The sequence below is a fragment of the Pelodiscus sinensis genome, chromosome 19 (assembly GCF_052426305.1).
Source record: "Pelodiscus sinensis isolate ZL-2025 chromosome 19, ASM5242630v1, whole genome shotgun sequence".
Taxonomy (NCBI): Eukaryota; Metazoa; Chordata; order Testudines; family Trionychidae; genus Pelodiscus; species Pelodiscus sinensis.
In genome coordinates this window covers 5,782,054-5,803,384 of record NC_143070.1, presented here as the reverse complement: position 1 = coordinate 5,803,384, position 21,331 = coordinate 5,782,054, and the positions used below count along the sequence as shown (strand labels likewise).

The following is a 21,331-nucleotide window of genomic DNA, read 5'->3' as shown; positions in this document are numbered from 1 at the left end:
GCCCGGCCGGAGATTCCCCCTCCCGGCTGCAGCCCGGGCTCCGGGGCCCCGCAGCAGCCCCCGCCGGGGCTCGGGGATCCGGCCCGGAGCCTGGCCCCAGAGTCCCCGCGAGCAGCGGCGGCGAGTCGCTTCCTGCGGCCGGGCCGGAGCCAGCGATCGCTCCCCCCGCGCCTGCTGCTGCTGCTGCTGGGTCCTAGCGAGACACCCGCCGTCCGCGCTGCGCTGCGCCCCTGGGCCTGGCTCTGCCCCGCTCACAGACCCCTCGGGAGAAACCAATAAAGGCGCCCAAAGGCCCAGGATCTGGCTAATGCAGGGACCTTTCCTGGCTTAGGAACTGCCCCTGGGGAAGGGAACAGCCGAGGAGTGAAGTCCCCCCCTACTCCATTTCCCCAATGCCTGCCTGACCTTGGGGGTCTCCCCTTCCACTCTGGTCCCCCAGATCCGGGTGAAAAAATTCCTACCTGTCAGGGTGGTCAAATATTGGAATAAATTGCCAAGGGAGGTGGTGGAATCTCCCTCTCTGGAGATATTTAAGAACAGGTTAGATAGACATCTGTCAGGGATGGTGTAGACGGAGCTTGGTCCTGCCTTGAGGGCGGGGGGCTGGACTCGATGACCTCTCGAGGTCCCTTCCAGTCCTATTATTCTATGATTCTATGATGCTGGGCCCAGGATTCCCCAGGGACTCAACCCCCTCCCCCGCTGAAACTGTTGGGAGCACTCAGGGCAGGGGCGAGCGTGTCCGACTCCAGGTACCCTCTGTGCCCTGGCTGCTTCCCGGCCCACTGCACAGAGTTGAGAGCACAGGGACCATGTATTAAACAGCCAGGAGCATTGACAAAAGGGAAAGTGGGGCAGGCGAAAGGAAACACCTGGCCTCGCTCGGCAGACACGTGGGACCCACAAACAGCATCTCTGCAACGGAAGGGAAAGTCACAGGCTGTTCTTTACAGTTGCCGCCAGGCCAGGCTGTGCTGCAGAGGTGCTACGGGCTGGACAGTGGCTCTGGGGGTGGCTGCATGTGACAGGACCCTTCCTCCTGGCATCAACCCCCACTGATCCCCTCCAAGTCCGAGGCTGGGGGCATCTCCCTGCATTGGGCCTTCTGCTCAGGCTCCCCCTCCCTCCATCCTGCTGCTCCCCACTGCTCCAACCCCAGCTCTTCTCTGCCTCCAGCCCACCTCCCTGGGCTGCACCTCTCTGCTTTCTGCCTGGTGCTGCTTTGCCCCCAGCCCAGCCCAGCCCTGTCCTCAGCGCCTCTGCCCTGGCCCAACTCACACAAAGGATGGGACCCTCAGGTCCTGGTTCCCTCATTGCTCTGCCTGCCTGACCTGAAGAGTTGGACCGTCCCCATTGCCAGTCTCAGGCTCTTGATTTCTCACTGGCCCTTTCCCTTTCTTTTGGTACTGGGGAAGGGCCAATCAACCCCCCACTACGAAGTTTCAGTGAGGGGCCCTGACCTCGTCCCAGGGACTAGTGGTGGAGGGCAAAAGGGGCAGTTGTCCCAGGTCCTGGTGATTCAAATTCAACATCTGAGCCTCAGCTGTCTGGCTCTGAGGAGCAAACCCTGCACTTTCTCAGATCTCGTCCCTTCACATCCCCCCACCCCTGAATTGTATCGCTGCAGGACTCAGGCCGTAACTTTATTCCTTCTTTCAGTCTCTGCCTCCGGCAGCGTGAATCATGTGCCCACGAAAGCTCTTGCCCCCACCTGCGTGTTGTGTTAGCCTCCAAAGCACTACAAGACTATTTGTTGTTTTTTAAGTCTCACTATGTGCGGTTGGGCTGAGAGATATTGACCGCTGTCGTCATTCAGAATCTCACAACAATGTGTGAGCTACAGATTACAATCAACATTTTAAAAGGGCTCTTCTGGCAAATGAGCATTTGTCGCCCAAAGTCCTCAATAAATATGAGTTACATCCTGTTAAACTAAAATAATATCAACTATGTGACCTAACAGCCTTCTGAAGAGAGAAAACCCCACAGTCCAGGGCAGATAATAAAATGCTTTCATATTCATAATGGCTGTGTCTAGACTGGCCAGTTTTTCCAGAAAATCAGCCGCTTTTCCGGAAAAACTTGCCAGCTGTCTACACTGGCCGCTTGAATTTCTGCAAAAGCACTGACTTCCTACTGTAAGAAATCAGTGCTTCTTGCAGAAATACTATGCTGCTCCCGTTCAGGCAAAAGTCCTTTTGCACAAAACTTTTGTGCAAAAGGGCCAGTGTAGACAGCTCAGATTTGTTTTCCGCAAAAAAGCCCCGATCGTGAAAATGGCGATCGGGGTTTTTTTGCGCAAAAGCGCGTCTAGATTGGCCACGGACGCTTTTCCGCAAAAAGCGCTTTTGTGGAAAAGCGTCTGTGCCAATCTAGACACTCTTTTCCGAAAATGCTTTTAACTGAAAACTTTTCCGTTAAAAACATTTGCGGAAAATCATGCCAGTCTAGACGTAGCCAATGCGAACTCTCAGGCTACATCTAGACAGTGGCATTTTTGCAGAAAAAGCTACATAAAATGTGCTCCGCATTTTGCGTAGCTTTTTCTACTTTTTTTTTTTTTTTTGGAAGAGGCTTTTCCGCCATTTGGCCCCGTTTAGTTGGAGCCAAATGGTGGAAAAGCCTCCTCTTTTGGCAGCGCCCTTATGCCTTGTGAAACGAGGTATACAGGACTCCCCGAAAAAGTGCATTTGCTCTTCTGCGAAAAAAGTGGAAGAGCAAACACATTCCTTGGATGTGGCGGGATTTTTGCGGGATACCTCTGTTATCCCGCAAAAACCACATAGTCTAGATGTAGCCTCAGAGGATCCTTTAAAACTAAAATATCAGGAAGATAAATGTACCCGTTTTTTTCTGACGCAGCAAAACCTCTTCACTACTCCCCTCATTATTCAGTTGTATTAGTAGCAAAAGTTTTAGCAGCATTATAATAAAAAAAAGAGAAAGACAAATCATCCCATCTACAGAGGATTTGGACTAAACTTGGAAAAAAGCAGAGAAGTAATTTTCCCAGTACATTGGAAGAGATTTATAAGCTTGAGTGTTTGTGACTGTGTTAAGTGTATTAAAAAACCTCATTTGTAAATATACAAGAGTTCTGATAGTGTGAGCATTGAAACCGTGCGCATCAGGGTTCCCAGCCATTCACTGACTGAAATACTGGGCCTGATCCTGGGATAAAGGACCTATCAGCCCTCAACTGGAAATTTGTAAGTCCTCTATATAATTATATACAAGATTAGACAAGGAAAGTAAGGGGGGAAACATTTCAGGTGGGGTTGGGATCACTGTTCCTTCTAAGATTTTCCATCCACGAGTGGAATGAGTTTTGTCTTGCGCACCAATACTGACATCGTGCCCTCTCGATCGGATGTGTGTCACCGGGGCACCCACCAGTTACTAACCAATATCTTAGCTACATGTTATGGAAGAAAGAATACTAAAACAAGGGTTAATTAACACTGTGCTGTGGCTATTCTCTGTGGGGATGTTAAATTTTGATTAATCAATTAATTGAGTAGTTGATGGAATTACTCGATTAGTCGATAAGGGAGGTGCTTGCTATCCAGCTGTGCCTCTCCCCTTGAAATGTACAAAACCCGCAGGCAGCTCTTGTACATTTCAAAGGGGGGAGGAGTATCAGTCAGGATGTTACAAGCAGGACTGTTTCAATCCCCACTCACGCCATTTTCCCACTGCCCTCTGCTTCCCCTGTTCCCCCCCCCCACGGAGACAGTGCTGGGGGGGGAGCCAACTTCAAACCTGGCTCCCCTCAGGACCAGCTCATGCTGTCTCTCTCTGATAGAGGCAGCAAGGGGAGGGGGAAAGCGACTAGTCGAGTTCTTACTCGACTATCCCATAAGCGTATACATACCAGGTAGTCGGCTAGTCGCTTACATCCCTAATTCTCTGCCCCCTTGTGATGGGGTGTACCACCCCACCCCCCGCACTGAGGAGGAAGGGGTTAACTCAGCCCTGAAAGCAGAGGAGGCCACACCCCCTGTACCATACTGGGCATGCTCGGGCTGCACTACTATAAAAGGGAGCAGCTCAACTCCGTTGGCACTGGCAGCCAGAGAGAGAAGACGTGTGGAGCCAGCTCCCAGCAAGCCCCAGTGACTACCTAAAGGCTGGGATGCTACCACATGGGCGGGAGACCAGACGCCTCTAGAGACCTTGCTGGATTTGGAAATAAGGGGAAGTAGCCAGGACGCAGAGGGAGGTGGTGAAACAGAGGCTGTGTCTAGACTACATGCCTCTGTCGTCAGAGGCATGTAGATTAGACACATAGGCAAAGGCAAATGAAGCCGCGATTTAAATGATCGCGGCTTCATTTAAATTTACATGGCTGCCGCGCTGAGCCGACAAACAGCTGATCAGCTGTTTGTCGGCTCAGCGTGCTAGTCTGGACGCTCCCCTGCCGACATCAAAGCCCTTTGTCGGCAGCCCCGGTAAACCTCATCCCACGAGGACAAACAGCTGATCAGCTGTTTGTCGGCTCAGCGCGGCAGCCATGTAAATTTAAATGAAGCCGCGATCATTTAAATCGCGGCTTCATTTGCCTTTGCCTATGTGTCTAATCTACATGCCTCTGACGACAGAGGCATGTAGTCTAGACACAGCCCTAGACTCAGCAGTGAGCTGAGACCCGGGGGAGTAGGAGGCAGCCCAGGAGTAGCAACGGCTACCAGGTGAGTGAGCCGCTGTTGAGGAGTCAGCGTGTTGTGGTTTGGATTTCCTTGCTGACTCAGTGGTGAGAGCAAGTCACTAACAGGGCCCTGGGCTAGGGTCCAGTGGAGTGAGAGATCCTGGACCCTCTCCTCCCCCGCTGGGGGAATATGAACCTTTCCCCTGTCTGCTAACTCTTCAACAGACTTCTACCTTGGGGTTACTGTGGGACTTTTGAACTGTGCTGCCCTGACAAAAGAGGATGAGCATTGGACTTCGACCCTTGGGTCACTTAGGGGACTATAGGGTTGTCCTGTCAGTAGGGGTGAGCTTTAAATCGAGCTGGGTGGCTTGAAGGCAGAGAGAGAGAACAGACTCCTAGGCAGAAATAGAGGCACCGGCTGGGGAGGACAACGGAGGGGGCTAAGTGCGCGAGCGGCGAGGTGGGCCACCCCACTCTGCCTAGGAAAAGATCATCCCCATGCTCATGTGGCACCCGCCCAGGGCTAATAGGGAGCAGATGGGGCACAAAGCATGAGGCAGACTCAAGGCGCTGGCTATGTACAATGTGAGGAGCACATGGAAACGAGCCAGGGCCAGAAGATGCACCAACTCAGGGAAGGTATGAAGACATCAGGACTGGGATCAGAGCAGTGCAACTGAAGCTAGGAATTAAAAAAAAAAAAAAAAGTGAAATCGTTGCCCCCCTCTAGACCACAAAACTATTTTTAAACTTGTTTGTAAGAGCGAATCGCTCCGCCTGTGCTCTCTCCCTCCAACAGTCGTCAGTAACAGACAGCCGCTGCATTAAAGTGACACTGTCGGCTCACATCCTCGTGGTTAGCGAGACCAACCACGTCTCCAGTTACAAACGACAAAAACGATCCCTGGGGTACACACCCACGCTAACGTGCACACGCTTTCTTCTCATGGGGAATGTTTTCATCCACCCCTTAGAAAACTAGAGAACAGAAATAATCTTAACGAAGTGCTCGTCTCATTAAAGTGCACTCGGCCAGATTTAGAAATCTGCATATTAGACTATGCGCCACGTCCCTATGTTACAGAAACACATCTTGGGCTCTCCTTCACATGACAGTTATCAGACACGCCTTCTGCTTAGCATGTGGAGCACTGGGCAGCCAATCAAAATCTCTTGCTTTAACTTCCTGACTCTGCGGTGCCTCAGGCTCCCTTACAACACGAGACAGTGATGCTGATGGGTTAGACTTCTTAGCCGTCTCGGCCGCTGTTTCTCCCACTTGCTCTCCATCTGCTCTAAAAGCTTTTGCACAATGATGCACTGCACTAAATGAGCAGCTTGCCACTTTACAGCCACCTGTGCCCCTTTGAGGAGTCCGATTTATCTTGCCTAGCACCAACGGTCACTTCATTTCAAGCCAATTTGCTCACCAAAATCTGACATAACACACACGTGTCAAAGCTTTGCCCGCTGTTACTGAGAAATTGTTTGCTTTCTCATTTTTGCCATATAAAACCAAACCAAACCAAAGCAACTGAAATACAGACATTGTGCTCACACATCAGTGTAGACCAGGGCTACTCAACTTTGGAAGCCCTGGGGGCCACAATGATACTCACAGCACATGCCGAGAGCTGCAACTTAAGGGTGTGTCTAGACTACAGAGTTTTGTCGACAAAAGTGGACTTTTGTCGACAAAACTATACCTGCGTCTATACTACCGCTGAGTTCTGTCGACATAACGTCGATAGAACTCAGCAGTTTTGTCAACGCTGGTAAACCTCATTTTACGAGGCATAACGCCTTTTGTCGACAGAGTTCTGTCGACAGAAGGTGTTATTGCATCTAGGGTTGTGTCTAGACTACAGGGTTTTGTCGACAAAGCAGCTTGCTTTGTCGACAGAACTGAATGTAGTCTAGACGCTCTTTGTCGACAGAAGCTTTGTCGACAGTATCTGTCGACAAAACTTCTGTCGACAAAAGCCTGTAGTCTAGACGTACCCCAAGTGTGGTGGCATAGACATGCAAATAGCTTCTTTCACACTGATGGGCATGAATACAAAGATTAAGGCATGATTACACAACATGCAGGCCCCATTTAAGTCAGTTCTGCTGATATTAATAACATGCAATAGTTACCCTATTTCCACCCATATGACAGCACTTTTCATGAGCAAAGACAGTCCAGGAATTTAACTACTAAAACACATAGCAACAGAAGACCATTACAGTAAAACCTGCGTTATCCGGCATGCTTGGGGATTAGAGCATTCTAGTTATCTAAAAATTCTGGTTATCCGAGGGTCCCATCAACCTAGGAAAAACCAATGGACAATAATAGTAAAACTCAAGTTTTGAATATTGGTCGTTTTGTAGCGTGAAGCAGTTGGTCTCACATTTCTATTTTGAGTTAAAGATGATTAGTATTTCTGTAGCCATGCAGGAACCCTCCACTGTAACATCTTGCTTGCCTCTCACTGAGATGCCTGGAGCATACAGGGCATAGACAGAGCAGTAAAATTAGCAGTCTTTGAAGCCTTGACAGAAGGCCCGGATATGCTGGCTGCTGTGACCCTGGATGGCTGTAAACAGAGATATGCCAATTGTTGACCTGGAGGCTGCGAGAACTTTCTTGACTGAAACCTATGTTGATACGAACACACACTCGTCCGGGGGGGAGAGGGGGGAGAGAAGGAATCTCCCGCCCAGTAAAGAATGTCCAGTACTCACAATTTAGTTCTCTCTCTTGCAAGTGTAAATTAAGTTGAAACTCCCTTGTAAGAACTGACATCACAAAGACGGACCAACATAATTTAGCATCTTAGATAAGAAAGAGGATAGGGGCTCCTATGGGTATAAAGATGGGTCCAGCAGCACACTTACTCTGAGCGTCAATCTACCATCTATCTGCTGGTCGGGTTAGGTGATTGGCCTCCCGAGGTTCCACGGGGACGCCCACCTCGTATTCGTCGTTCCTAGGAATTCAGGGACTGGCCCTGGCCTGATACACTGGAGTCGAGAGGCACAGAAGGGGGTAAAAATTGTACCTGGATGAGTCCTTTGTCTTAAGTATACACATAGACTTAGAGCTCTTTAAAGAAAGCTGTCACTTGGTACCATTATTTCTATTTTCTATCTTTATTTTCTTTGTAACCATTTTAAGATCTGTATTTGCTAGCAGTTAAGAAATAGCCATTGTAACCATATGATTTATAAGCTTCTTTAATAAACCTGTAACTGTTTAAGCTTTAACCGGACTCCTTCAGTTGCTGTAACAGAACCAAGCACAATTTAAAAGAACTCCCGACAGTCATAGGGAGCAGATGCAAGCAGAGCTGGGAGTTTGGATCGTGTTGCCTCCAGGGGACAGATCCGTAGGGGCGCCCGTCAGCCTCCCCTAAGGCCGCCTGCTGCGACAGGACCTTGTGTCCCAGCAGTTGAAGACTTGGGTGTATAACACACACACCACGCACTGCCCTGACCATCGGCTGACAACTTCTTAAATAAAAAATGTAAGAGGGGGAGCCTTGTTAGTCTGTAACTTTAAAAACAATGGGGAGTACTGTGGCTCCTCAACCCTGGTCTACACTAGAGAGTTATTTCGGAATAGCTCCCCCCTTATTTTGAAATAAGCAGAGCGTCCACACTCCCAAGCCTGTTGTTTCAAAATAACAGGCGGGTTATTCTGAAATCTGTACTCCTGCTTTCCTCAGGGAATAACACTATTTTGACATTGTTATTTCAGGAGTTATTATTCTGAATGTAGCTATTTTGAAATTTCCTAGTGCAGACATGCCCTGGCTTAGAGACTAACAAAAATGTATGTAGCATCGTGGGCTTGTGTGGGCAAAACCCACTTCTGCAGATGACTCCCAGTCCCAAGAGAGCAGTTACTTATCCTACATCAGTGAGTACCCTAGATCCCACACCCACGCCGATGCAAGTAGCCAAATCGACTAAAAGTTAATCAGCGAAGAAAAGGACGTGAGAGTTCTAGAGAGGGTACAACAGGTAAAATATATGCACAGATGAGTCACAGTTTGTAATTCCAAATGGTGGAATTATTTAACGGTCAGTTTCCAAGAAGTCATTTCATGGTACCCATATTGTCCCTGGGGGTCTTTCTTTGTCCCTGTTATACCTTCCTGAGAGAGTCCAAACAGCCCGGAGATGAAGAATCCTCTTTCAAACCACACTCATGGCCTTGTCTCAGAGAAAACAGGCTGACGGGGTCACTACTCATGTGGGCTTTTCTTCTGATGACAGAGCGGGAGGGATGCATTTTGAGTCTCTGACATCTGGTCACCCGGCACAATGCCTGCTGGCTTTGAAGTGAGCGATTTTCTATTAAAAGTTCTTCATTTGCATGCCACGGGGTGGCTTCCTCCATTGAGGGGATATTTAGTTACAGGGCTATACACAATGGAGACGCAGGGAACTACATTATAAGAAGATATGGTTCAGGGAAAACAATGCTAGTAACATCTCATTAGTTTTCATGAAGTTTAAACACAAACTACTAGTCACTGACATCTCCTAACCAGTTGTCTCTCTAAGTTGAGGGGAAACACAGCTTCACAGAAGATTAATCAGCCCCTCGCAGTCAGAGGCTCAGGGCTACCCAACTTAGAGGGAACCCTGCTCCTAACCCACATGTGGCCTACAGCTCTGGCATGCGCTGGAACATGGTCTGTCAGTCACACACTTTACAGCAGGAAATCTGGTGACAGGGTAAAGAGATGGGCCCAGCTAATCCTGACCACATGGCCTAAACACAGAAGCTGTGTCTAGCCTGGCAAGTTTTTCCGCAAAAGCACCTGCTTTTGCGGAAAAACTTGCCAACTGTCTACACTGGCCGCTTGAATTTCCACAAGAACACTGACAATCTCATGTAAGAAATCAGCGCTTCTTGCGGAAATACTACGCTGCTCCCATTCGCGCAAAAGTCCTTTTGCGCAAAAGTTTTGCGCAAAAGGGCCAGTGTAGAGAGCAGAGATTTGTTCTGCGCAAAAAAGCCCCGATTGCGAAAATGGCGATCGGGGCTTTTTTGCGCAAAAGCGCATCTAGATTGGCCATGGACGCTTTTCCGCAAAAGTGCTTTTGAGGAAAAGCGTCCGTGCCAATCTAAACACTCTTTTCCGCAAATGCTTTTAACGGAAAACTTTTCCGTTAAAAGCATTTGCAGAACATCATGCCAGTCTAGACGCAGCCAGAGGGAACTGTGGAGACTGATGCGGTATGGGCAGAGGGAACAGGACCTGTGGGAATCACACAGCCTCAGTGGTGCTGTCTGAATGCTGAGGGGGTAGAGTGGGTGAATGAGGAGAGGCAGCACCTCTCTGCCCCTCTGCTCTCCCTCACCTCTTATCCCATGATCCCCACTCAATAGCCCCCACACCCAATTCCCCGATTCGCAGCCCCCACTATTCAACCCTGTTTCCTCCCCAGAAACCAACCCCCTGCTCCCTCCATATTTCATCCCCCCAGAACACAGGCCTGTGGAGGATGAGGGAAGGGAAGGGAAGGGAAGGGAAGGGAAGGGAAGGGAAGGGAAGGGAAGGGAAGGGAAGGGAAGGAATGACCAACCTCAGGGACACTCTCCCTGAAGGGAACAGCCCCAGGTCAGTGGGGGGGGCGGGATAGCCTAGGGGCTGGCAGGAGATGTGAGCAGGTGAATGGAATAAAGGTGTGGTCCGGTCCAAATGTGTTCTCGTTCCTATGGAAGGGTAACACTGCCCGCAAAGGGAAGGGAGGGGGAGTCTCTGATGTCTCACATGGTGTGAGCTCCACTTGGAGCGTTTTCCATACCGGGAACAGCTCAGAAGTTACATCCCGCGTGCAGCGTTCGGGATGGTTGATATTACGGGCACCCCAGACGAATCGTCCTCCATATTTCACGTCTCCACAGTGTGGGTCACTGATGTGTGAGGGCGGATTGAGTCTTTCCCGGCGCTCAAGCTGTTGCTTGGGTCCCTCACTTTTGGATTCTCTGATGTTTAATGAGGTGTGACGGCTCCCTAACTTCTCCCACTTTTCCAGAGAAATGAGGAAGATGCTTGAACAAGGACCCACCTTTACTCTGGACTCCCTGGTCCCCCCCGGCCTCCATCTTCCACACTTTTTCCCACACTACAATTGCTCAATTAGCAAACTGCAAATCAGGGGGCCGACAATTTTCCAAACTGGGTGGACACAGGTTGGACCTCCCTGGTCCAGCACCTTTAAAACCTAACCGGTCCTGAACAAGGGGGTTTGCTGGACCAGAGGGGGTCACATCCAGCCGCTGCGCTCACAGACCCTGGCTCACGGAGGGGCCAGGTTCTCCTCCTGGCCACAGGACTTTGTGCTGGCCAAGGCCACCAGCCCTGGTCACCAATCCTGGCTTCCAGACTCCTTGCCAGGCTCCATGCCCCTTCTTCTGCTGGTCTCAGATGCCAGGCTCGATTGCCAGCCAGACCCCCTGTCCTCAGGCCACTGGCCCCACTGCCAGTCCTGGCCGCTGCGGGACTCTCTGGTCCAAAAACATCTGTGGTCCTGCCTGCACAGTAATTACTCACTTAACACGTGCCCGCTTAACATGTTTTCGCGATAGCACGATTTTTTGGGTGGAACGTTTTTTGAACAACAGGACCGTCCCCGAAATAACACGGTTTCCCCAGCCGGCCGGTTGCCGGCGGCTGCGCGGGGCTTCCACCGCCTCCCTTCAAAGCAGCGGAGGGTTCCATTCCCTGGACACCCCCTCTCACCGGACGCCTTGCTCCCTCTCCTCCAACCCAGCTTGCAGGCTGGCGGCTGGGTTTCCCCATTCCCCAACGCTTGAAACGCAACCCCCACCTTTTCCATTATTTTCAATGGGAAAATTGCTCCCGCATTACACATTTTCACTTAATACGATCATTTTCTGAAACTTATCTACCGTGTTAAATGAGGAATTACTGTACTTCATTTCGGCAAGACAGCAACAAAGAGATTCTATAAAACCTTACTGGCTTCCCAGTAAAATGTGATGGGGTTTCCTGAAAATCTGGTTCATGGGGTTTCCTGAAAATCTGGAACAAAATGTTCGACCAGTTCCAAAGGATCGGCCCTCTTACCTCCCACAAGTTCATGAATTCTTCAACTCTTACATGCTCATAGCTGATTCTCATTAACTCAATTTCCTTACAAGAAGAAAAGAGAAGGAGATTTGGTTAAAAGATCACTACTCATACGGACGTGAATAGAGTCCTTAGGTTAGCTTCGTAGCAGAGATGGTGCTTTGGAATTGAGAAAGGATTCTTTTCAGAATCATTTCATCCAGTGATTCATCCAGTGTCCAAATATTCATTGTCAGGATGGTCCAGATGTGGCTGTCGATTCAAATGCCTCCATTCCAAATAAAGCTTAAGAAGATCTAAGATGCAAGGTTCAGGTACCGTACCAAGAGTATTGCTATGAGTTTTTGCAGCCTCTCACTTATCTGACTTGGAATACTGACCCTAATTACTATTTACACGCTTATCTAACATTTCTAAAAGTTGAATCTGAGTCAATTAGCCTGAAAGCTGCTTAACTCTCTTAATGTGTTACAGAAATTTTGCTATTGTGTGGATTCTCTCATGTTTAATAAGGTATGATCTCTGTGCAAAACTTTTCCCGCAGTCCAAGCACATGTGGGGTTTCTCTTCTGTGTGGATGGCCTGATGTCTAACAAGCTTTGCCTTCTCTATGAAACTTTTCCCGCAGTCCAAGCACTTATGGGGTCGCTCTCCTGTGTGGATTGCCTGATGCTTCACAAGGTCTGACTTCCGTATAAAACTTTTCCCACATTCCAAGCATTTATGGGGTCGCTCTCCTGTGTGAACGGCCTGATGTTTAACAAGTTCTGACAACTCTATGAAACTTTTCACACAGTTCATGCACTTATGGGGTTTCTCTCCTATATGGATGGCCTGATGGTTGACAAGGTCTGACCTCCATATGAAACTCTTTCCACAGTCAAAGCACTTATGGGGTCTCTTTCCAGTGTGAATTGCCTGATGTTTAAGAAGGCTTGATCTCCTTTTGAAGGATTTCCCACAGTCCAAGCACTTATGGGAACTTTCTCCTGAGTGGATGGTCTGGTGATTAATAAGATCTGATCCGCTTTTGAAATTTTCCTCACAGTCCAAGGACTTTTGAGGTCTCTGTCCTGTGTGAATTGCCTCATGCTTAGCAAGGTCTGACCTCCGTATGAAACTTTTCCCACACTCTAGGCACTTATGGGGTCTCTCTCCCGTGTGGATTCTCTGATGTGCTGCAAGGTGTGACCTCCAAATAAAACATTTTCCACAGTGCACACACTTATGACGTCTCTCTCCTGTGTGGACTGCCTCATGTTTTACAAGCTCTGACCTCCATATGAATCTCTTTCCACAGTCTAAGCACTTATGGGGTCTCTCTCCTGTGTGGATTGCCTGATGTTTAGCAAGATCTGATGTATGTATGAAACTCTTTCCGCAGTCTAAGCACTTATGGGGTCTCTCTCCCGTGTGGGTTGCCTGATGTTTAGTGAGATCTGACCTGCGTATGAAACATTTCTCACAGTCTGGGCACTTATGGGGTCTCTTTCCTGTGTGGATTGCCTGATGTTTAGTGAGATCTGGCCTCCGTTTGAAAAGTTTCCCACAATCTAAGCACTTATGGGGTCTCTCTCCTGTGTGGATGGCCTGATGTATAATCAGCTGAAACCTTCGTATGAAACTTTTCCCACAAATCAAGCACTTATAGGGTCGCTCTCCTGTGTGGATTGCCTCATGGGCTACAAGGTGTGACTTCCGAATAAAACATTTCCCACAAGTTAAGCATTGATGGGGTCGCTCTCCTGTGTGGATTCTCAGATGTCTAACAAGATCTGACTTCTGTATGAAACTCTTTCCACAGACCAAACATTTGTGGGGTCTCTCTCTTGGGAGGACTGCCGGATGTTTCATAAAGGCTGGATGGTTTCTGAAATTTCCCTGACAGTCCAAGCACGTACATGGTCTCTCTCCTGTGTGGCTCATCTGATGTGTATTTAGTACGAGCTTCCAATTCAAACAGTTCCCATACTCAGGGTATTGAATTGCTGTCTCACCCATGTGGCTTCTCCCAGGGTTACTGAAGTCTGAGGCGTTACTGACACTTTCCCCACAGTCCAGGTATTGAAGGGTTTCGTCTCCCGCGTGGATTGTTTGAGGTGTTACAAAGTGCAAACTGAGAATTAAGCCTTTCCCATCCTGGAGGCAGAGGTACGGCTTCTCTTCCTTGGAGTTTGACTGCTGGGATGCGGGACTATTGTATCCTTCCACACATATAATAGACTCAACTATTTGCTCCTTCGAGTGGGTTCCCAGCAGCCTCTCCGACTCCTGCCAATTTCCGCAGGCTTCTCCCTGTTCCAAGCACTGGAAAAAATTCCTTTCTGCTCTTCCCACAAAGCTCCCCCGTGGTTCCATTTCCCCAGGGACATCCTCATGCCAATCCCAGGCCTCGTTATCCCTCAGTGCGTCGTCACCTGGTGGGAGAGAGAAACAATCCAGGCAGGAGTCAGTATGTTGGGGCAAAGAAGAACAGCCCCCAGGGAAAATCCGAGACAATAAAGTTGTGAACACTGAGGCTATGTCTACACTGGCGCGATCTTGCGCCAGAAGTATGCAAATGAGGCTAAGTGTGGCATATCGCCGAGCCTCATTTGCATATCTAATGAGGTGCCATTTTTGCGGAAAAGGCTCTTGCGCCAGAAGGAGCTGTCTACACTGTCTACAAGAAAAACCCTCTTGCGCAATGCCATTATTCCTGAAAATAATGAGCGTAACAGCATTGTGCAAGAAGGGGCAGTGTAGACAGCTCCTTCTGGCGCAAGAGCCTTTTCTGCAAAAATGGCGGCTCATTAGATATGCAAATGAGGCTCGGCGATAGTCCACGCTTAGCCTCATTTGCATAATTCTGGCACAGGATCGCGCCAGTGTAGACATAGCCCGAGTGACTGAATGGTACCTCCACCTCCCATCCAAACACTCACTGTCCAGAGGGAGAGGAGGAAGAACCGAGGACAATTAGTAAAACAACATTTTAGGAATTCTCAGCTTGTGCATTCATTCATTGGTGGGTTTCTGTATCAGTCCTCACCTGTGCAGGTGCCTCTTGGGATCTCTCTTTCCTCCCCGGCCTGGGGGTCGGGCACCCAGGGCTCTTCCCCTCGTTCCAGCCGGGCGATCAGTTCAGGTTTGGGAACGGGGAACCCTGTGCAGGGGGTGAAATCAGAGCAGATCAGGGCGCAAGGAGGGTGGGGAGAGCGTCTGTCCCAAGGGACATTCCGTGCGTGGAACCTGTCCCCGGGCTCTGCTGGGGAATGTGCAATCCAAGAGGACGGGAACATGGTCACTAGGGAGGTGACCAGGGAGGTGAGGAGAAATGGTATGTCCTCACTCTGGGGCCTTGGTGACACACTCCCACCTCTGCAGTTTAACCCCTGCACCTCTTTCTATATCTGCAAAGCCCAGATCCCTTCCCACGACTGGAGCTCGTCCTAAGGAGGGAGGTGAGCAGGGATTTGGTTTCTGAATGTCAAACAACCCAGGCAGGACAATGTAGGACTTATGCTTCGTTGAAAGATGGAGAGGTGAGATAGTTTAGCTTGCGCATTAGTTTTTCTCATCCACATCCCATTGGAGAGGGAATGGAGATACAAGTGTGTGTCACACAGCTGTGCCCCGTGACACCCAGGCCTGTCCAGGCGACCTGATCAAGGAAGAACCAGACCCGTGTCAGACACGCAGACCCCGCGGCTCCTAATCCCCGAGGGGCCAGGACTCCCTTACCCAGCGAGGTCACCGCCTCGTAGTTCTCCAGCATGACGTCCCGGTAGAGGGCTTTCTGACGAGCATCCAACAGCGCCCCCTGCCCCTGGGTGAAATACACAGCCACCTCCTCAAAGGTGACCCACATCTGAAATAAGAGTCCTGCACTCAGCCACTGCAGCCCCAGCCACAATCCCACTAGTGGTGGGAAAGAAAAAAAAAAAGCTCAAAGCTTCCCACCCACACCCTTCAGAGGGACTTGGAGACTTTCAGGAGGTGGAGGGGGAAGGTGAGAGCTCTTCCTCCCCATTCGCTTTGCTCCTTGTACCTAAGCTAAAGCACCCAAAAAGCAGGTGGGTTACGACCAGAACAATTGTAAGGGGAAAGGAGGGAGAGGGATGTGCTGATCTAGGGGTGTTAAAATGCGATTGCGTTCCTAATCGATTGGTTGGCAGATTATCTGTTGACTAGTCGATAAGGGTAGGCAGTTCTAGTGCTCAATCTGGCTAGCGCCAGTTCAGAGCATAAACCTCCCCAGTGGCTGCTCTTCATTGTACGGCCTAGGGAAGCCACACGCAAAGGCGCTGAGTCTGTCCCTGCTCCATGCGTTTCTTTTCATTCATCACCAGACAGACAGACAGACACACACGGAAAGAGTGGAGCAGGGACCGAGGTAGCAACTTCGCACGCAGCTCCCGTAGGCCGTGCAATGCAGAGCAGCAGCTGGTGTGCGTGCGTGCACGTGGTAAACCTCATAAGAATTGTCCTGTCTGCCCACAGCGGCTGATGCCAGATGCCCCAGAGGGAAGGATCACAACAGGGAATCCTCATGTGATCCCTTCCGTCACCCACTTCCAGAGAAACAGAGGCTAGGGACACTATTCCTACCCATCCTGGCTAATAGCCATTGATGGACCTCACCTCCATGAATCTATCTAGCTCTTTTTTGAACCCTGCTAAAGTTCTAGCCTTCACCGCATCCCCTGGCAAGGAGTTCCACAGGTGATGGATGATGAATGAAAAGAAACGTGTGACGCAGGGACTGACTCAGCGCCGTCACATGTGGCTTCCCTAGGCTGTGCAATGCAGAACGGCAGCTGGTGTCCGTGTGTGGTGATGAAGGAAAAGAAACGCGTAGAACAGGGACCGACTCTGCGCCTTCGTGCGCTGGCTACTCTCAGTTGTGCAATGCACAGGGGCCGCTGGGGGGATGCAACTAATCGACAGTGCTCATCGATAAACTCCTGCTTATGGGTTAGCCGACTAGTCGATTGGTTGCTAACATCCCTATGCTGGGGGCACGAGAGGGAGGCAGCTTGAAATGGCTGTTTCGGCTGAGTCCAGACTCATATAAGGGAGTGCTGATTAACCCGGTTGTCTCAGACGTGCTCTGTTCATGGGTGTGTGTGTCTACCTGGTTCTAGGGTAGGAAGAGCTCAGGAGCCCTGGAGAACGTGCTCCATTGGAGAGAAGGGAGAAGCAGAGCTCCATGTAAGACCACAAGCGGCACACTGATACAATTACAGAACCCCTTCCCCTCCCCGCAAAGAGTAACCTTAATAAATGAGCACATCCCAAAGCAATGCACAAATCTTCTAACATGCTCTCCTCCCATGTGACTAACAGGCCTGCTCAGAAAATGAGCCGGTTTATCCCACCCTGTCTCCTTTTAGCCTTGCCGTCTCCCCCTGCCCAGCAGCTCCCTGGAAATCCCCTACCTGAGCTGGCTCCATCCCGGCCATTGCCCTGGAAGACAGGAAAATCTGGAGCAAAATCTGGATGCGATTCCTCAGCCTGTCAGGGCGAGAGGGGTGATGGGGGAGGTTATAGAAGGAGCTGGATCCAGTTCCCACCCAGCTTCCCTCCACCCTTCCAGGAACAGAATCTCTCAACCAAATGCCAGAGAAAGAGCAGAATCAAAGGAGCCTGTTTTGCGGCTTGCTCTATTTTGCGGTGTGACTGTCTTCTCCTTGCTCTGGTGGCAACACCTGATGAACGAGCTGCCTGGACTCCCCCAGCATCCTCCTGGGACAGGCAGGCAGAGTCCGATTCCATTGGCGCATCCGCGCCCCGCCCCTCCATCAGAACCAGCAGTGACGCTGGTCTGGCCGAAATCTGAAACGTATCCAGAAATGAGAGCAGGGCTCCAGGCAGCCCTGAACACTCAGGAGACGGGCGTGATGACTACAGCCCCCTTACTCCTCTTTGAGAGCATCCACACAGGGGGGCTATAGCCCGGGAATTTATACACAGTAATTTCACACCCTAAGCATCAGACCAGGCACAGAAGCCGTGAAGAAGAAAATGAAAAGGGGAGCGGATGTGTGTGATGGGAAAGTGTAACCATGTCATTGCTTACACGCAGGCTCCGGGTATATGTGGGGAGCTGGCTAAGCCACCTGCCACCCCACCGCAGGGTGGAGCCAGGACACGCCTCCCACGTAACCACTGACATTTTCCAGCAGTGACGCAGTTACTGAGTTCCACGTATTTTAACACCCCGTGTGTACAAGTGGGTGAAGCGAGGCAGAGTCGTCGTCTCTGCTAACTCCTTTGGTTTATTTTGTTTCCCATGAAACCCACCCAGCTGGGGGCAGGTGCTCAGATGCAGCGCCTGGCCAAGGAGCTGAAGCAGCAGCCACACAACCAGAATTGCCAGGCCATAAACACTCATAGGTTGTTTTAAAAGAGAGTTCGGCAGCACAGCCTGGATCGCTAAGAAAATGGGAGGGGAGGGTTTTCCATGGGGTCACCAACCCACATTCGCTGCCCCCCTGCAAAAGCAGAACGGAGGCAAAGCACTTGAATTCCACCAAAATGTAAATGAGGTGAGATCAGAACCATGTGCTCTGCTCCTCCCCTCCTCCTCAGTCCACGCACCTGATCGCTGCGGAGATCAGAGCAATCCATTTTAAAAACTCTGACTCTGGCCGTACAATCAGTGCGTATATCACAATGAAGAACATTCCTGAAATGCATCTTTTGTCAAAAGCTAGGAATGGGCAACAGGGGACAGATTGCTTGACGATTCCCTATTCTGTTCACTTCCACTTGGGCACCTGGGTTTGATCAGAAGACAGGACACAGGGCTAGATGGACCTTAGATCCAACCCAGTCTGGCCATGCTTAGGTTCTTATCACAGCAAAAAAGATATTAGTTAGTTAGTTACAATATTTTTACTCCTCCTCTTTATTTAAAATATTCGAGGCAGCTTACACAATTTTTAAAATGCAACATATATATATATATACACACACAAATTAAAAATCGAGATCCCAGGGGGACATAAAACCTGCTAAGACATCGTAAGAGGAGGGAGGGACACACACACACCGCAAGAGGAGGGACACACACACACACACACACACACACAAAAAATATCCCAGGGAAGAGAAACCTGCTAAGACATCATAAGAGGAGGGACACACACACACACAAAATATCCCAGGGAAGAGAATTCCACAGCCTGGGAGCAAAAGCTGAGAAGGCCCTGGTCTATGTAGATGTTAATCTTATCTCTAAAAGTAGAGGAACAGGGAGCAGTCTCCCAAGCTGATCTCAATCCCTGGGGCAGGTTCACGTGGGAGAAGACGGTCCTTCAGATACCCCAGACTCAACCCGTTTAAGGCTTTATAGGTCATAACCAAGACCTTAAAATGTGCCTAGAAACATACTGGAAGCCAGTGCAGCTATCGGAGCACTGGCATAACATGCTCCATATAACAAGCATTAGTTAAAACTCGAGCAGCCGCATTCTGGATCAGGTAAAGTTAGCGTCCATAAAAGGCAGTGAACTGAAAATAGGCAAGCTAGTATAAACAACACGGTAAAAAAAAACAACATAAATGAATGGTCTAGCTAGCAGCACCTTAACCTAGACCAGGGGTGTCCAAACTTTTTTCAAAGAGGGCCAGATTTGATGAAGTGAACATGCGTGAGGGCCGACCGTTTTGCCTGACATTCTTTGAACCATTAAAATTAAATGCAAATTAACTATTTTATGCAAAGTTTATTGCAAACGGCATACTTTTCATTTCGTCACATGGATGACAAATCTAAACAGGTGTTAAATCACTCTGCCTTTCATATCTGAAGGCCAGATGAAAAAAAAAATCCAGGAAGCTGAAATATATGTCAGGAACATTGTAAAGTACATGACATATTATTGGTAATAAAGGTTGTCTGTCAACTTTTAAGTTCAAAAAATATGAACAGGAACATAACACCAAGTATACATGTTGTGTCCAAATATATTTATAACTGATTTAGACCAACTGACATTAACTGAGATTTTACAATGTATTCATCTCAATACATATGGATTCGTTGGGGGCCATAAAAGATAGATATTGCCAAATTACCTGGGGGGCCGTATTAAACCGGAACACGGGCCGCAATTGGCCCGCGAGCCGAACTTTGGACATGCCTGACCTAGACCATTTGTGGGGGGGGGGTTTCAAGTTTTTCCAGTGACCGACTAACTCGGCTATCCCTCTGAAGCTTTTCAACACACAGGAAGTCCTAGAAAAGTCAAGTGTGCCCCTCAGCATGTGCCGAATGGGGAGCTACTTGGAGAAACATGGTTTTAAAATCAATTTTCAATTGCAAGTGGTGGAGGGCAATCAAACGCATGGTCCCAGAAGTGCCAAATGACATCGCGTGTTACAGGACTGTACAACCACTGCGGTTCTATGCCTCCTTTGGAAGGATAGTGATAGAAATGTAGCCGTGTTAGTCTGGGGTAGTTGAAGCAAAATGCAGGACAATGTAGCACTTTAAAGACTAACAAGATGGTTTATTAGATGATGAGCTTTCGTGGGCCAGACCCACTTCCTTTGATCTGAGGAAGTGGGTCTGGCCCACGAAAGCTCATCATCTAATAAACCATCTTGTTAGTCTTTAAAGTGCTACATTGTCCTGCATTTTGCTCCTTTGGAAGGGAGAGCAGTACAAGTATGAAGTTAGGATGCCCGAAAGGCTCAGCCCCAAAAACTAATAAAAAGAAAAAAAAATCTTTTTTCTTTTATTTCAGTTCCAGGCTTTGGGGTGCGTAACTCATGGGGTTTGAATTCTTGTGGTTCTCCATCTATCGGGGCATACGACAAAATACCACAAAAAATTCCTTCTCAGAAGCAGTTCATCCAAGTTGCTCTAAAGCCCATAGGGACAGGTGTTTACAAGGATTTCGGCCACTGGTTCCCTATTTAAAAAGTATCTAAGTGGCCATGAGCGAATATTTGGGTTATACACACAAAGGGGGCATGAGAAAAGACAGGGGGCCGCTGGGCAGACGAAATAACAATGGGGTGACAAGAGGAGGCAAACACTGCCTGGGACCAGAACAGGGCACGTGGATGAAACGCTGGGGTGGGGGATGCTGACAAAGGAGCTGAGATCCGGATTGTTTCAAACACTAACACGGGGAGGAGCATTTTTGTCTGCGGGAGGGGGTAGCACTGGCCCGTGGCTCCTTTAACATGACACAGGCGGGGCGAGCGACCCTATGAGGGCCCCGCCATGCACCGGGCCTGGAGGGAAATGGGAGCTAAGAGCCTGGGAAAGGGGGCATGGAAAACCCCTCTACAACCCTATTTTTACAACCACTGCAGCTGCCCCGCCCAGCCCGGGGCCAACCCCTCCCCCTGCAGCCCGGGGGCACCGGGGCGCCGCTCCCGGGGGGTCTCTCTTACCTGCCCCCCAAGCGCTGCCCGCCCTGGGGCAGGGGCTGGGCCGGGCAGGGCCTGGCCGGGCTGGGGGCGCTGCCCGGGGAGAGGCTCCTGGGGAGGGAGCAGCGGGACTGGCCCGGCCGGAGATTCCCCCTCCCGGCTGCAGCCCGGGCTCCGGGGCCCCGCAGCAGCCCCCGCCGGGGCTCGGGGATCC

At 49.8% G+C, this 21,331-nt stretch overlaps 1 protein-coding gene across 1 annotated transcript; it reads right to left on the bottom strand.

Annotated features, from left to right (window-relative positions):
* Positions 1 to 5,350: 5,350 nt before the first annotated feature.
* LOC102462223 (uncharacterized) lies at positions 5,351 to 21,256 on the bottom strand. The gene is made up of 5 exons (XM_075913894.2): positions 21,142 to 21,256; positions 17,169 to 17,244; positions 15,472 to 15,598; positions 14,780 to 14,893; positions 5,351 to 14,165 (listed from the first exon to the last, which is right to left on the bottom strand). Exons 2-5 carry the CDS (start codon positions 17,190 to 17,192, stop codon positions 12,217 to 12,219), a joined length of 2,214 nt encoding a protein of 737 aa, XP_075770009.2. The 5' UTR covers positions 17,193 to 17,244; positions 21,142 to 21,256; the 3' UTR covers positions 5,351 to 12,216.
* Positions 21,257 to 21,331: the final 75 nt, after the last annotated feature.